We start from the raw sequence: 16,104 nt of genomic DNA on the forward strand, positions 1-16,104 counted from the left end.
TTAGATCTGTGGAGATCTGAATGCTGGGGCCCACACTAGATAGGGGGTACTTGTCCCTGTAGAAGGCCAGTGTAGAAGAGTGTGGCCCTCGTCACCCGAGTCTATATGTAGTGGTTGGTGTACTGTATATGCTCAGCCATTGGCCCATACAACTCCCCATTGTGGCCCTCTCAGGCGCAGGGATGGGTCCTAGCAGTTGGTCCCCCACCAATGTACCGCTATGCCTGATAGAAAATTTTAAAAAAAAATCTCTGCCCTCATTGCTTTGTACTTTCCCTTCCTTCTTAAAGGGGTTGTCGGAGACTTCAATATCGATAGCCTGCCTTAGCAGGACCCCCTGTAACACCCCAGAGTGGTGTTACCACTTCTGCACCTTGCTACTGTCTTTATTGGTCTAACCTCATGTCATCTTATGTATTTATTCCAGGTCCTATACACTGTGCATTCCTATTTTGTTATGTAACTGTTATGTTCACATGTAATGTGCCTGGTTCACCAGCAGGTTGGTAGCAAACATGGCAGAGTTGTATGTAGATAGAATGGAACTTACCATTCCATTCTAAACCTCGCCCCCTCTGGTGAGAGGTGGGCGAGTCCTACTTCCTGCAGGAAGGGTGGGGACCAGTTAGTTAGTCTAGTTCACCCCCAGCTAAAGGAAGGGTGTGCAGGGGCACGGCTCTGCTGGACGTGCCCACGCCAGCCAGAGCACCCTAAGCTCTGCTGGCCATGGAGGCCAAAGCTCGAAGCCTCAGGAGCCAGGAAGAAAGTTCCCTGAAATAACCTAGAATCAGACTACAAAGTGAAGTGCAGCATACAGAAGAAGCTGAGTTATACAGCCAGCCTGTCAGTACAGCAGAGTCAGAGAGAAACAGATATAGCAGAGTGGAGTTTGCCTGGCAGTTTCCTGCTAAAGCCTGCTGGAACCAAGACAAAACCTTTTGGAGAACGTTTATGCAAAGTAAAGCTGCCATTGAACTTCATCTCAAGGTCTGGACTCAAGTTATTCTTTTATCCCTCAATTATCCCCCCTATTTATTGCCTCGGAGCCAAAGCCTGGGGTCCAGCCGTATCCAGGTAGGAGCACCGTGACACACATAGAGACATTTTAGGCTGCACTAAACCACTCGGCATTCCTACACCTGGGATGAGCGTTCTATATATAGAGGGCCCTAGGGGGCGGTGCCCGTTGCACCCCCAAGTCTGTGCGGACCCCCCACAATCAGAACCCCCAGGGGCATGGCACTTAGATGAGTGCTGTGGCATCTTTGATACCAGGCACAGCGCCACAGACTAGTAGTGGCTGTGCATGGTACTGCAGCTCAAGGGAATGGGCTAGTGATATGTGTAGCACCACATATTGCTGCCCCAAATGCATGGAGCTGTGTCCAGTAATGAAGAGGCCACGGGGCTCACCCTTCATACGGCTGATGAGTGCAGAAAAAGTCCAATGACATATTCAGCTCTGCTGTACCTGTATTCAGTATATGAACTGGTTGTCAGGGGCCCTAATTACAATCAATACTCTGCAAATCTCCAGCCTAACCCAATTCCTTTTTCATTTTCCAGGGAGATGCTTACCTAAAAGATGTGACATGGAGACCAGAGATACCGGATCTGAGTGTGGGCAAATCTGACCACGACTGCCCCAACCAGGAAGATTATTTAGAGGTCAGTGCTACCGTACTTCATGCTTTGAAGGGGGTTGCCCTTAGGGCTCATGCACACGAACATATTTTTTGTCCTTGTCCTTTCCGGACAAAATAGAAATGACTGCGTGTGGATTACATGTCTGCATGTTCGCATGGCTGTTCTGCAAAAAAATAGAACATGTCCTATCATTAACCACATTACAGACAAGGATAGGACTGTTCTATTATGGCCCAAACGTTCCGTTCTACAAAATGCGGAATGCACGTGGCCGGTATCCGTGTTTTGTGGATCCACAATTTGTGGACTGCCTAGCAACAATGAGATACTACTAATCGAAGAATATTTACAAAGTTTCATTGAAAACAATAGGAGTCAGATTTAGGGCTGATTCGGCTTGGTTTCGGCACAGACTCTGCCCTGAAACTTGCTCCAAAAAGAACAATGTGTGAACATACCCTTACTCTATTCATCCTCCATGCTTTTTGCTGAAGGTGAACGGAAATAGTTAAAAAGTATCCAGGATATTAGCTTTAAAGAGCATCTGTCAGCAGGATCAACTCTATTAAACCAGGCATGCTGTCTGGTAGGGTTGATCCTGCCGAATAAAAGGATACCATTGTTATATCTGTAGGTAGAACCGTTCCTGAGATATCTGCAATTTTCTGATCTAGTTCGAGCACCAAGGGGCCGGCCGGAGCCCTCGGAGCACTGCTATTGTAACGCACCTCTGCTCTATACCACTCCCCCTTGCTTGATTGTGTAGAGTGCTCAGATCAGAGGGGTGTTACAATAGCAGTGCTCCGAGGGCTCCGTCTGGCCCCTTGGTGCTCGAACTAGATCAATTGCATATTGCTAAAAACGTAAATATCTCGGCAAGGCTCCTACCTACAGACATAACATAAGTATCATTTTAATCAGCATTATCAACCCTACCAGGCAGCATGGTTTAATGGGGATGATCCTGATGATAGACGCTCTTTAAATGTGTTAATTGGAGTATGTAATACTGAAACAAGAATGACAATGAAGACATGATGTCCTGGCCTTAGCACCCCCATGCAGTGCCCAAGTAACTATGCTGTAAGCTGCGGACATAACACTGCTTCCTGTCCATCTGCCTTCCCATAGGTTCTACCTCCAAGTATAAGATTTGGGGTGCAAGCTCTGGGCCAGTGGCGTAATTAGAAATGACTGGGCCCCACAGGAAATTTTTGAACACGGGCCCGCCCAGCAACTTCTTTGCAACCTTCACTCCTGTGGCTAGTGAGACAAGGCCCAGCAGCCACTCCGTCCGTTTCCTACAGTGTCTCTGTATATATTGTCATTGTATAATACTGTTGAGGGGCCCTGACAGAACCGTTCTGAGTTGGGGCCCCAAAGCAGCTGCTTCCCCTATAGCTACACCCTGCTCTGGGCACTATAAAAGCAGCACCCCCTCCAGCAGTCATAGCTGATGCATACTGTATGACCATACAGGTGGCGCCTCCCTACAGGACCGTACATGTTATATCAGACCATGCGGCTGATTTGGGGCCCCTGGAGAAAGGGGGCCCAGCTCTGTTTGTTCTGATCACCTTTGCTACTTGGTGTGGACAAGCTCTGATATCATTAGCAATAAGGGATCATGGAAAGCAGGTAGAGTGCCCATATCAGACTAATGGGGGCCCCTTAGCACTGGGGCCCCCTCTCTCCTTTGCAGTTGCATGTCCTCCCGAGCACAGATGTCCTTGCATGAGATGTTTACCTCTCACCAGTATTTGGCACCATCCATTATAAACTGAAGCCTGAGTCACTAAAGCCTTGTTTACTAGAGATGGCGGAAAAAGAAGTGATGTCACCGCAGCCGCTGACATCACTCTTATCATATAGCGATGGGGTTGCACCCTCAAAGTGGGGTCATCCTGCTATAATGGGCGATGAACTATCAAATCTATCAAAAGAGGCTGTCCGACAACCCAAAGAATACAGAACATGACAACCGCAACCGATGTCGCATGTAAACAGAGTTAATGGCTCTGGCAAAACGCAACGTGTTCTGCAATTAACATAACCCAGCGATCAAGCAGCAGAGTTTACACAAACCCTCGGAGTTTATGGGAACGGCAAACATCAGGAGAGAGGAGTTACAAATATATTAAAGGGGTTTCCTGGGACTAGAATACTGATGGGCTATCCTAATGATAGGACTTCAGTATCTGATCGGTGGGGGTCCGACTCCCGGCACCCCCGCCGATCAGCTGCAACAGAGCACAGCGCCGTACATTGGATAGTGGCCGTGCTCAGTATTGCAGCCTAGGCCCATTCACTTGAATGAGACTGAGCTGCGCCTGGGTCATGTGACTGATAAAGGTGACGTCACCGGCCCAGGAAGAGGCCGCAGTGCTCACCGGAGCGCCGTGGCCTCATCAAACAGCTGATTGATGGGGGTTTCGGGAGTCAGATCCCCACCGATCAGATATCGATGACCTATCCTGAGCTCATCAATATTTTACTATCGGAAAACCCCTTTAGGCCGCTTTCACACAGTGAGGCCTTGTCCACACTTCCGTTTTTCCCTTACGTGTGCGGTCCCCATTTTCCATTGTGGGTCAGTAAAAAACTCCCGGAGACGTGATGCGGAACAAGCACGCCCATTGAAGTCTATGAGTCTGTGAAAATTACTGACACAACACGGATGGCATCCGTGTTGTGTCCGTTTTTCACTGAAGACTAAGGCCTCTTTCACACGACCGTTTTTTCCCCCCGTCTTTTGCGTTCCGTATACGGTCCGTATACGGAACCATTCATTTCAATGGTTCCGCAAAAAAAAAAAACGGAATGTACTCCGTATGCATTCCGTTTCCGTTTTCCCGTTCTGCTGAAAGATAGAACAGGTCCTATTATTGCCCGCAAATCACGTTCCGTGGCTCCATTCAAGTCAATGGGTTCGCGAAAAAAATGAAACACATACGGAAATGCATCCGTATGTCTTCCGTATCCGTTCCGTTTTTGCGGAACCATCTATTGAAAATTTTATGTCCAGCCCAATTTTTTCTATGTAATTGCTGTATACTGTATATGCCATACGGAAAAACTGAACAGAAAAGGAAACACAATGGAAACAAAAAACGGATCAGTGAAAAACGGACCGCAAAACACTAAAAAAGCAATACGGTCGTGTGAAAGACGCCTTATAGGAGATTCTTTGGAAATAAATTTTAATCTGAGCAACGTCAGTTAATTACGAATGACACATGGATAGTAAAAACGGACACACGGACCAACCACGGATACTTCACGGACATCTTCAAAGATGAAACACATATGCTTTTTTTTTTACGGACGTGACACTGACACGGAAATGACACAAGACCTCGGTGTTTGATCAGTGATTTCCATCAGCCAAAGGGCTCATGCACACTACCGTATGTATTTTGCCGTCCGCAAAAAACTGACCCATAAAAAATACGGATGACGTCCTTTGCGTATTTTGCGCAACGGAACAGCTGACCCCTAATAGAACAGTTCTATCCTTCTCTGTAATGCGGACAATAATAGGACATGTTCTATTTTTTTGCGGAATGGAAATACGGACATACGGAAACGGAATGCACACGGTGTAACTTCGTTTTTTTTTTTGACCCATCGACATTAATGATTCTGCATAAGGTCCACAAAAAACAACAACTAACGGACATGGAAAGAAAATACGCTCGTGTGCATGAGCCCAAAACCAGAAGGTATAATGGAAAGATCTGCACCTGTTCTGTGTTTTGTATGCGCACCTGGTTTTGACTGGAAATCACTGATCAAACACTGAGCAAACACTGACTGTGTGAAAGCGGGCTTAATTGGCTGTACAGTTAGGTCTCATTCACATGACCGTGGTTTAGTTCCGCATCTGAGCCGCATTTTTTGCAGTTCGGGTGTGGACCCATTCACTTCAATGGGGCCACAAAAGATGCGGATAGCACTCCGTGTGCTGTCCGCATCCGTTGTTCCGTTCCGTGGCTCTGCAAAAATTATAAGTCATGTCCTATTCTTGTCCGTTTTGTGTACAAGAATAGGCGTTTCTAAAAAAGGGCCGCCCGTTCTGTTCCGCAAATTGCGGAAGGCACACTGGCGGCATCCGCGTTTTGCAAGTCCGCAATTTGCGGACCGCAAAACACACAACGGTCGTGTGCATATAGCCTAATAGAATTCTCGTCTTCTCTGCCCTGCGGTCTGACGCCAGATCACATAGTAACGCCGGTTCTCTGTTTGCTGCAGCTGATACAGAAGTGCTGGGCCCACAACCCCATGCTGCGCCCCCCGTTTGAGCAGATTAAGAAGAATTTAGAGAAAATGAATCCTCAGAGGGTTAGTCCGGTGGACATGATGATGAATCTGGTAAGTCTGGCTTGTGTGTCATTTCTCTCGGGTCCGGAAGCCTCTTTGCTGGATGTTCCCATCATGAGTTAATTTCATATATTTTTTTTTTTAAATGCTTAAAGGGAACCTGTCACCGGGATTTTGCGTATAGAGCTGAGGACATGGGTTGCTAGATGGCCGCTAGCACATCTGCAATACTCAGTCCCCATAGCTCTGTGTGCTTTTATTGTGTAAAAAAACCAATTTGATAGATATGCAATTAACCTGAGATGAGTCCTGTCCCTGACTCATCTCACGTACAGGACTCATCTCAGGTTAATTTGCATATCTATCAAATTGGTTTTTTTACACAATAAAAGCACACAGAGCTATGGGGACTGGATATTGCGGATGTGCTAGTGACCATCTAGCAACCCATGTCTATGCTCTATACACAAAATCCCGGTGACAGGTTCCCTTTAAACGTCTTTTTGGAGTCTGCGGCAGTTTCTACTAAGGGAATTTGACGCGGGCCATCAATATCATATTGGTAGAGGTCTGAAAGCCTGCAGCCCACTGATCAGCGGTTTTGTTGTAGTTCCGGGGCCAGAAGTACACGGTGCCATCCATGATATAGTGGACAGAGCTGGAACTGCAGCACTGCGCCCACTGAAGTGAATTACATACGAGCACTGCCTTCCCTTCATACAGCTGAATGGGTGTCGGACCCTCGCCTATCTGATATTGATGACCTATCCTGAGGATAGATCTTCAGTATATATAAAAAAAAAAATAGACAAACCCTTTAATGGTTATTAATGGGATGCAAGATTGCACCATGCACACTCCCACGCCCATTTTGCTGTAAAAGTTACTGCGTAGCTTCACATTGTAAAGGGGTTGTCTGAGTATTTAATACTGATGATCTATCAGTGGGGTCCCGGCGCCCACTGCCGATTAGCCGTTTGTAGAGGCTGCCTCGTCACAGCTTACCAAGCACAGCGCCATACATTGCATAGTGGCTGTGTTTGGTAGTGCAGACAAGGCCTGAGCTGCACCTAAGGCTGGGTTCACACGGGCATTGTGGGAAAATGTGCGGGTGCGTTGCGGGAACACCCGCGATTTTTCCGCGCGAGTGCAAAACATTGTAATGCGTTTTGCACTCGCGTGAGAAAAATCGCGCATGTTTGGTACCCAAACCCGAACTTCTTCACAGAAGTTCGGGCTTGGGATCGGTGTTCTGTAGATTGTATTATTTCCCCTTATAACATGGTTATAAGGGAAAATAATGGCATTCTGAATACAGAATGCATAGTAAACTAGCGCTGGAGGGGTTACATTTTTTTAAAAAAAAATTAACTCACCTTAGTCCACTTGATCGCGGCCCGGCATCTCCTTCTGTCTCCTTTGCTGAACAGGACCTGTGGTGAGCATTCATTACAGGTAAAGGACCTTTGGTGACGTCACTCCGGTCATCACATGATCAACACCATGGTTAAAGATCATGTGATGGATCATGTGATGACCGGAGTGACGTCACCAAAGGTCCTTTACCTGTAATGAATGCTCACCACAGGTCCTGTTCAGCAAAGGAGACAGAAGGAGATGCCGGGCTACGCGATCAAGTGGATTAAGGTGAGTTAAATTATTTTTTTATTTTTTTTAAACCCTCCAGCGCTAGTTTACTATGCATACTGTATTCAGAATGCTATTATTTTCCCTTATAACCATGTTATAAGGGAAAATAATAATGATCGGGTCTCCATCCCGATCGTCTCCTAGCAACCGTGCGTGAAAATCGCACCGCATCCGCACTTGCTCGCGGATGCTTGCGATTTTCACGCAACGCACAAGTGATGCGTGAAAATCACCGCTCATGTTAACAGCCCCATTGAAATGAATGGGTCGGGATTCAGTGCGGGTGCAATACGTTCACCTACCGCATTGCACCCGCGCGGAAATCTCGCCCGTGTGAACGCAGCCTAAGTCATGTGACCGATAAACATGACGTCACAGGCCTAGGCAGAGGCACCACAGTCTATTTTGACATTGGCTAATTGGTGGGGGTGATGCTGGGAGTCGGACCTCCACCGACCAGATACTGATGCCCTTTCCTGAGGATAGGTCATCAGTATTAAACACTTGTTGTCCGACCCCCCCTCCCCGGTGAAATCAACTAAGGCATGGAAAAAAAAAAGGCATTGGCCCGTTCACTGGCGTCCATGCTGCTTCCAGTCGCCTGTAGACCCAAGTGTGATGTCCCATCCGTGCACTGCTGCAGCCATTAACTGGCGTGACATGTTACCAAGAGGCACACGACCGCAGAGGCTCAGCCGCAATACCAGACATTGACAACTAGGAAGAGTGGCGCTTTTTCTGGATCCTCTTTACCAGCTTTACACTGACTGTTCTATTGTAGATGGAGAAGTACAGTAAACATCTGGAGGCCATTGTAGCTGAGAGGACTCAGGACCTCTTACAAGAAAAGCAAAAGACCGACCGTCTGCTTTACAGTAAGTAGGTGGTGGTGAATATGGTGCTACAAATGCTGGGTAGATTTTTGTATGTTCCAGGTTTATCCACTGTAAGCTTTATCGATACGGCGTCTGCCCCTTATGCCTGGGGTGGACCTTCAGCCTCGTGCCCATCATGTATTCTATAGAAATTCTATGAGGTTGTGATCGGCTCTGTTCACATCTGCAGAACAGCACTGTGCCGGATCTGTTGCATGATGGATAACAGCATCGGCTGATGCCCCGCTGACTTATAATGGGGTCCATTGGGTTCCACCATGGTCTGGTTTGAGCGACGTTTTGAGGGTCACCGCTGAGGCCAGTCATTGGCTGCAGTGGGTGCGTCATTGTTCCAAAGAACCGAGGGGAACACGTCAGCGGCAGGGGGTTAGAACAGGTGGCGGCTCCTCTATTATTTTATTACATTCTCCTCCCTTTGACCCATTTTTTGTTAATCCCCCCAAAAAACTTCTGAAATATTCTTCCATTTGTGTCTTCAATGTTTTTATGTCTCCATGGTAACAGACTACAAACAAACTCTGTGTAGTCTGATCCTGTAGTCCTATTGCCATCTGTCTGAGCCTAAATTTCTAAACTACATTCGGCAGGTTTAGATGCATAGGAGCAATTAAAAAAAATTGCAGTGGTCTTCGCCTTCCATCGGGTTCCACCATGGTCTGTTTTGAGCAATGCTGAGGCCAGTCATTGGCTGCAGTGGGTACGTCGTTACTGCAGCACAGTAACCAAAAAATGGAAGGGAACACAGCAGCGACAGGGGGTTAGAACAGGTGACGGCTCCTCTATTATTTTATTCCATTCTCCGCCCTTTGATCCATTTTTTGTTTATCCCGAAAAAAAAAACCTTCAGAAATATCCTTCCATTTGTGTCTACAACGGTTTTATGTCTCCATGGTAACAGACTACAAACAAACCTTGTGTAGTCTCATCCTGTAGACCTATTGCCATCTGTCTGAGCCTAAATTTCTAAACCACATTCGGCAGGTTCAGATGGACAGGAGAAATTCAAAAAGTTGCAGTGGTGGACATCGCCTTCCGATATTTTCCAGAAAATTCAGGGCTATGTCTCTGCCCCATAATATTCACCAGTGTATGCATGCTTGCCATCAGTCCCGACGTTGCTGGGACTGTCTCGTGAGGGCAGAAGCACAGGGTCTAGGCTAATTTTGGGAGAGTGAACGCAGGACTTCAGATGTTGGGAAGTGTGCAAAGAACCCCAACAGAAGATGATAAAGATGTTGCAGATATTCATATGAGCCAAATGATGCCATTAGTATTTAATTGCAAGATACGTGACATACCATGTGAGCAGAAGATCCAATAGACATGGGAATAAGAAATCCTAATTCCCGAGCCATCTTTCGTAATGAGACAAATTGAATTAGCAGCTCGTTAGCAGGGGACTGACTACACAGAGGAGGCAGATGTCCTTGCTCGTGTTGCCTAGGACGCCGTGAAAGGCCACATTGAAAGTCTGAATAGGCACTTGGAGATGAATGGCGATATATGATCCTGGACAAGCAGACACATATGGAAGATCTCTCAGCCTCTCGAAGCTGAAGACTCCATACGCTGTGCGGGAGTGTGTGCAGGAGCTGAGTGTCAATATGTCGGCCCTGGAAACTGCACAGTGTAGTCTGCTCCATACAATAGTTTCTGGCACCACGGCAGCCTGAAATGGCTGAGAGGTGAGGGTGTTGGACACCCAACCATCTGATATTGATGACCTATCCAGAGGTCCCTTCAGTCCAGTGCCATCAGACCAGAAGTGACGACTTCCTGTCCATAGTTCGCAGGAATGTTCAGCCAATCACTGAGGCCGAGCAGTCACATGAACAATGGACGTGATGTCATCACTTCTAGTCTGACAGGAAATGGACCCGCGGCATTGGAAGGAGGGATCTTTAAAGGGGTTATCTGAGATTTTTATATTGATGGCCTATCCTCAGGACAGGCCATCAATATTAGATTGGTGCGGACTGACTCCTGGCACCACCACCGATCAGATGTTTGAAGTGGTGGTGCCAGGAGTCAGTTTGAGTGTTGCAACCTCCTTACAACATATTAAGCGCAGCGCTGTACATTTTACTGTATATTGCAGCCCAGGCCCGTTCACTTGAATAGGACTGAGCTGCACATAGGCCACGCGGCCAATGAATGTGACGTCACTGGCCTAGGACGATGCCGCATTTCCCACTGGAGCTTCAGGGGGGGTCAGATGTCTCAGCTGGTCGGCAGGGAGAGCCGGGAGTCGGACCCCCACTTATCAGATATTGATGGTCTGTCCTGACATCACGTTCTTTGGTCACACGGCCTAGGCGCAGCTCAGTCTCATTCAAATCAGAGGGGCTGAGCTGCGATACCGAGAATAGCTGCTATACAATGTACGACACTGTGCTTGGTGAGCTGAGAGAAGGTCACGGCGCTACTGCCTTCTCAAATAGCTGATTGGCGGGGGTCCTGGGTGTCGGACCCCCACCCATCAGATACTGATTACTTATCCTGAGGATAGGTCATCAGTAGTGTTGGGCGCGAATATTCGTATAGAGAATATAAATCGCCAATATCGGGAAGATTTAGAATATAGTGCTATATATTCGTATTCGCGAATATTCTAGATTTTTTTTCATCTGAACCCATGATCCCTCCCTGCTTCTTGCTTGTGGGCCAATGAGAAGGCTGCAATGTCTTTGTCAGAGCTTAGCAACATCCCTAGCAACCAATAGGAAAGCTGCCTGCCCCTTACTATATAAGAACCTCCCCAGCAGCCATTTTCTGCTGTTTTTTTGCAGTTCTGAGAGAGAGAGAGAGAGAGAGAGAGAGAGAGCAGTGACATTGCTGTGCCCTGTGCTTTCATCTGGATCCTATTCCTTATCCAATTACATTAGATAGTTAGTAAACTCATATATAATACAGATAGTGGGAGATAGTCAGTGTAGGTTATATCCTGATATAGTGGAGCTGATAGGTTCCAGTGCAGGGTGTTAGGTAGTGTGATAGGAATTACTGTTTCTCTGCCGTCCATACATACAGACATAGTGCTGGGATGTCACAAGTTCACGTAATACTTTGTGCACCAATCAGTAATATGTAGTCAGAGCTGCTAAAATGTGAAGTTGCACGTATTGCTCAAAAATATGCGCATCATTAGTGCCGATTTGCGCAATCGCGAATATATTGGAGCACTCTATCTGCATATAAAGCTATTGTAATGTTCTGCCGGGCCAACCATTTTCTCCAGTCTCAAACTTCTAGCAGCTTGGAAAATATAGGAAAAGTGACCCACGCCTGTATTGCACGCGTAATACGTGCATATTACATTGCCGATTTTCGCAATCAAGAAAATAATCGCAAATTCGTGAATTAGCGAATTTATGACGAATATTCGCTCAAATATTTGCAAATTCGTGAATATTGCCCCTGCCGCTCATCACTAGTCATCAGTAAAAACTCTTTTTTTTCTGTCCTCACCCCAATTCATTGTGCTGCAGCGAAGTTTCACACGCTGTCCTTTGTTCATCCTGCGCCTCCTGATTTATGAACAAAATTCTAAATCCGCAGTGGATTCTGACACGTGCAGAATTTGTGTCCATTAACCTCCCCAATATGTATGTATGTTGTTATGTCATGACTACCTTTTTCATGTATGGTAGCACGATTCTAACCGCACGTTGTACTGTTTGCGCACATTACCAGGTATGCTCCCCAAACCTGTAGCGGACGATCTGCGCCAAGGCCTGACCCGTGAAGCTCAGAGTTACTCCAATGCTACCGTCTATTTCAGGCAGGTTTTATGCTCGTGACTGTGGTTTTGTGAATGTATGATGCGTCCCTTAATAGCGAGAAATGTACTGCATGTCCCTATGAGTGAGAGGAGGTTTGACGGGCCATTAGGCAGTATATCCTTATGTGGCCGCATATTTTCTGTGCACATGGGTCCCAAGAGGTTCCCATTTCAGATTTGGGAGGCATTAAATATTGGATGAGATAGACGGTGACCACATCTGGGCCCGTATCTGGTTACTGTCTGCTGCAAACATGGTGTCGTGGTGTCAATAGAAATCCAGCGTCTTATAGTGATCTACAGATTTGCAGTAAATATAGAAAAAAACATTCGCTCACCACTAAAAGTCTTATTTAAACCAAAATAACCAGTAAAAGCGCCATTGTGGTACTGGATGCAGGGTGCATCGAAAGGCGACGGCCATTTTGCAAACTTGCGCTTTCTCTGGTCCTTGCATGCTGGCATGCGCCCACGTTATGCTGTTAACCATTTCATTACCGTCACACTAAAAACAGCAATGCAATTCATTCAAAGGCAATGCAATTCTTTCATTCAATGACAGACATGTCATTTCTATCATTAAAGGTGTTGTCCCATCTCACACAATGGAGGCATGTCGCTAGGATATGCCCCCATTGTCTGATAGGCGCGGGAGAACGGAGCCTTGAAAGTGGTGGAGGGTGCACTGCGCATGCGCAGCCGCCCTCCATTCATTTCTATGAGGCTGCCAAAATAGCTGAGCGCTGGCTCGGCTATTACCGTCGGGCCCATAAAAGTGAATGGGAGCGGTGGCTGCGCATGCGCGGTGCACTCCTATTCGGAACTTCCCCGCACTGTTCTCGGTGCAGGTTCGGGTCCCACCTCTGGGACCCGCTCCTATCAGACAATGGGGACATATCCTAGCGATATGTCCCCATTGTCTCAGAAGGGAATACCCCTTTAGGACCTAAAGGTCCCATCGCATTCATTTTCATAATTAACATTCCTTGCTAAGCAATTCTTCCTGTTGATCACCCCCTGCGCCCAAATGGTGTATGATCTGCAGGCCTATAAACCGCAGTACGTGTGCATCTCCATTATGCGTTTTTTTACATAGTCCAGTAGAGATTGAGCTCAGATATTCTCGAAATCTTTCGTACAGACCGCGAATCATCGTTATATATAAAATAAAAATATAAAGTAATATATAATAATATAATAAATATGGGCAAAAAATAGCCTATACCAAAAACGTCATTCTGCAGTTTATTTACTACCCAATCAACACCACCTATCTGCTACTAAAGTGACAGTATGAACAATGCCCACATTTGAAGTTACCTCTAGGCGCCATTCTATCCAACCAGGTAGTACGTGGTCTGGTATATCTGCTCCTAAGGCCTCCTTCAGTTCCGTTTTTGCGGATCCTGTTTGCTGTCCGTATGCGGAACCATTCATTTCAATGGTTCCGCCCAAAAAATTGGAATGTACTCCGTATGCATTCGGTTTCCGTATATCCGTTCTGCTGAAAGATAGAACTAGTCCTATTATTGCCCGCAAATAACGATCCATGGCTCCATTCAAGTCAATGGGTCCGCAAAAAATACGGAATGCATACGGAACACATCCGTATGTCATCCGTTTTTTGCGGATCCATGCCCGCTTTGCCCATGTGTATACTGTTAAAACACATTACTGTGCATTACATTAATGATTAAAAATTTTGTTTCTGTTTGCGATCTGCAAACAACGGATCGCCTACGGAAACCATACGGAGATTTTTTGTGGAACTACGGAAATGGAAACACAACGGAAACAAAAAACGGAACAATGGATCCGTTAAAAACGGACCGCAAAATACAGAAGAAGCCATATGGTCGTGTGCAAGAGGCCTAACGAGTACATCTATAATGGTCTTTCTACCAATTCACCTAAACCCCGCACCTCGCTTTAACAAGTGGCAATTATTATGTATAGCAGAACGTATTGCTGATAGCATTGGGCTGCGTTTAAAAGAGAATATAGCTCTTTTTGTTGGGGGGCCCTTTTTCTAGAGTAAAGTACCTATTTGTAGTTGTGATGCCCGATTGAGTGCCTCATCTAACAATGCATGGGGATACCCTCGTTCTCATAACCGTGCATACAATTCATGTGCCTGCTTTTTAAAGGTTTCCTCATCACTCGTAATCCTTTTTAGGCCTCATGCACACGACTGTAGCAGGTCCATGCCCGTATTGCAGCCCGCACAGCAGTTCCGCAGTATACGGGCACCGGCCGCGTGCACACCGTATCATGGATGAGGACCTATTCACTTAAATGGGTCTGCAATCTGGCACTGTAGCTACTGCGCATTTGACGGCCAACGGAGCGAAACCAGCGGCAAGGAGGCGGACCAGAGGCGCAGTAGCTACAGTGATGCCGTGCCCACAATGGGCATCGCAGTGCGCATGTCCCGGCCCAGCGAGGGAGAGCGCAGGTGCATGAGCTCGCTGGGAGAGAAGGAGGACGCAAGGGAAGAGAAGTGCGGGCAGAGGCTGTGGCGGGGATGTGAGCAAAAGAGGCAGAGCAGCCTGGGCTCCAACGAAGTGAACGCCGCTCCTGGGCACTTGTGACCCCTCATTTACATACGAATAAAAGTCCGTTTTTGCCTCAGGTGAACTTCACAAGAACCCAACAAAGGTGCCATTTGAATCATCTACAGCTATGCTACAGCGCTATGTAAGCGGTCTATGATGTCAACATGTGGTGACAGACTCCCTTTAATGTCTAAACCGCTGGCAACAAATGTGAGTACAACCCGAAGTGAAAATGGTCAAATTGTGCCCAATTAGCCATTTTCCCTCACCGGTGTCATGTGACTCGTTAGTGTTACAAGGTCTCAGGTGTGAATGGGGAGCAGGTGTGTTACATTGGGTGTTATCGCTCTCACACCCTCTCATACTGGTCACTGGAAGTTCAACATGGCTCCTGATGGCCAAGGACTCTCTGAGGATCTGAAAAAAGACTTGTTGCTCTCCATAAAGATGGCCGAGGCTAGAAGAAGATCGCCAACACCCTGAAACTGAGCTGCAGCACGGTGGCCAAGACCAAACAGCGGTTCAACAAGACAAGTTCCACTCAGAACAGGCCTCGCCATGGTCGACCAAAGAAGCTGAGGGCACGCGCTCAGCGTCATATCCAGAGGGTGTATGAGTGCTGCCAGCATTGCTGCAGAGGTCGGCCTGTCAGTGCTCAGACCATACGCCGCACACTGCATCACATTGGGCTGCATGGCTGTCGTCCCAGAAGAAGCCACTTCTAGAGATGATGCACAAGAAATCCCGGAGACAGTTTGTTGAAGAGAAGCAGACTAAGGACATGGATTACTGGAACCATGTCCTGTGGTCTGATGAGACCAAGATAAACGTATTTAGTTCAGATGATGTCAAGCGTGTGTGGTGGCAGCCAGATGAGGAGTACAAAGACAAGTGTGTATTGCCTGCAGTCAAGCATGGTGGTGGGGGTGTCATGGTTTGGGGCTGCCGGCTGTGGGGGGCTACAGGTCATTGAGGGAACCATGAATGCCAACATGTACTGAGACATACTGAAACTGGGCCGCTGGGCAGTATTCCAACATAACGACTCCAAATACACCTCCAAGACGACCACTGCCTTGCTAAAGAAACTGAGGGTAAAGGTTCTGGACTGGGCAAGCATGTCTCCAGACCTAGACCCTATTGAACATCTGTGGGGCATCCTCAAACGGAAGGTGGAGGAACGCAAGGTCTCTAACATCCACCAGCTCCGTGATGTCGTCATGGAGGAGGGAAGAGGATTCCAGTGGCAACCGGT

At 47.1% G+C, this 16,104-nt stretch overlaps 1 protein-coding gene across 1 annotated transcript in view; it reads left to right on the top strand.

The window, feature by feature from the left end:
- LOC120979859 (atrial natriuretic peptide receptor 1-like) overlaps positions 1–16,104 on the top strand; it is a 44,617-nt gene that overhangs the window by 21,124 nt on the left and 7,389 nt on the right. Inside the window, exons 15-18 of the mRNA XM_040408815.1 lie at positions 1,567–1,668; positions 5,899–6,018; positions 8,399–8,492; positions 12,207–12,294. Of these exons, the coding sequence (XP_040264749.1) occupies positions 1,567–1,668; positions 5,899–6,018; positions 8,399–8,492; positions 12,207–12,294 (404 nt within the window). The remainder of the gene's footprint in view (positions 1–1,566; positions 1,669–5,898; positions 6,019–8,398; positions 8,493–12,206; positions 12,295–16,104) is intronic.

Source organism: Bufo bufo, chromosome 9 (genome assembly GCF_905171765.1).
Source record: "Bufo bufo chromosome 9, aBufBuf1.1, whole genome shotgun sequence".
Lineage (NCBI taxonomy): Eukaryota > Metazoa > Chordata > Amphibia > Anura > Bufonidae > Bufo > Bufo bufo.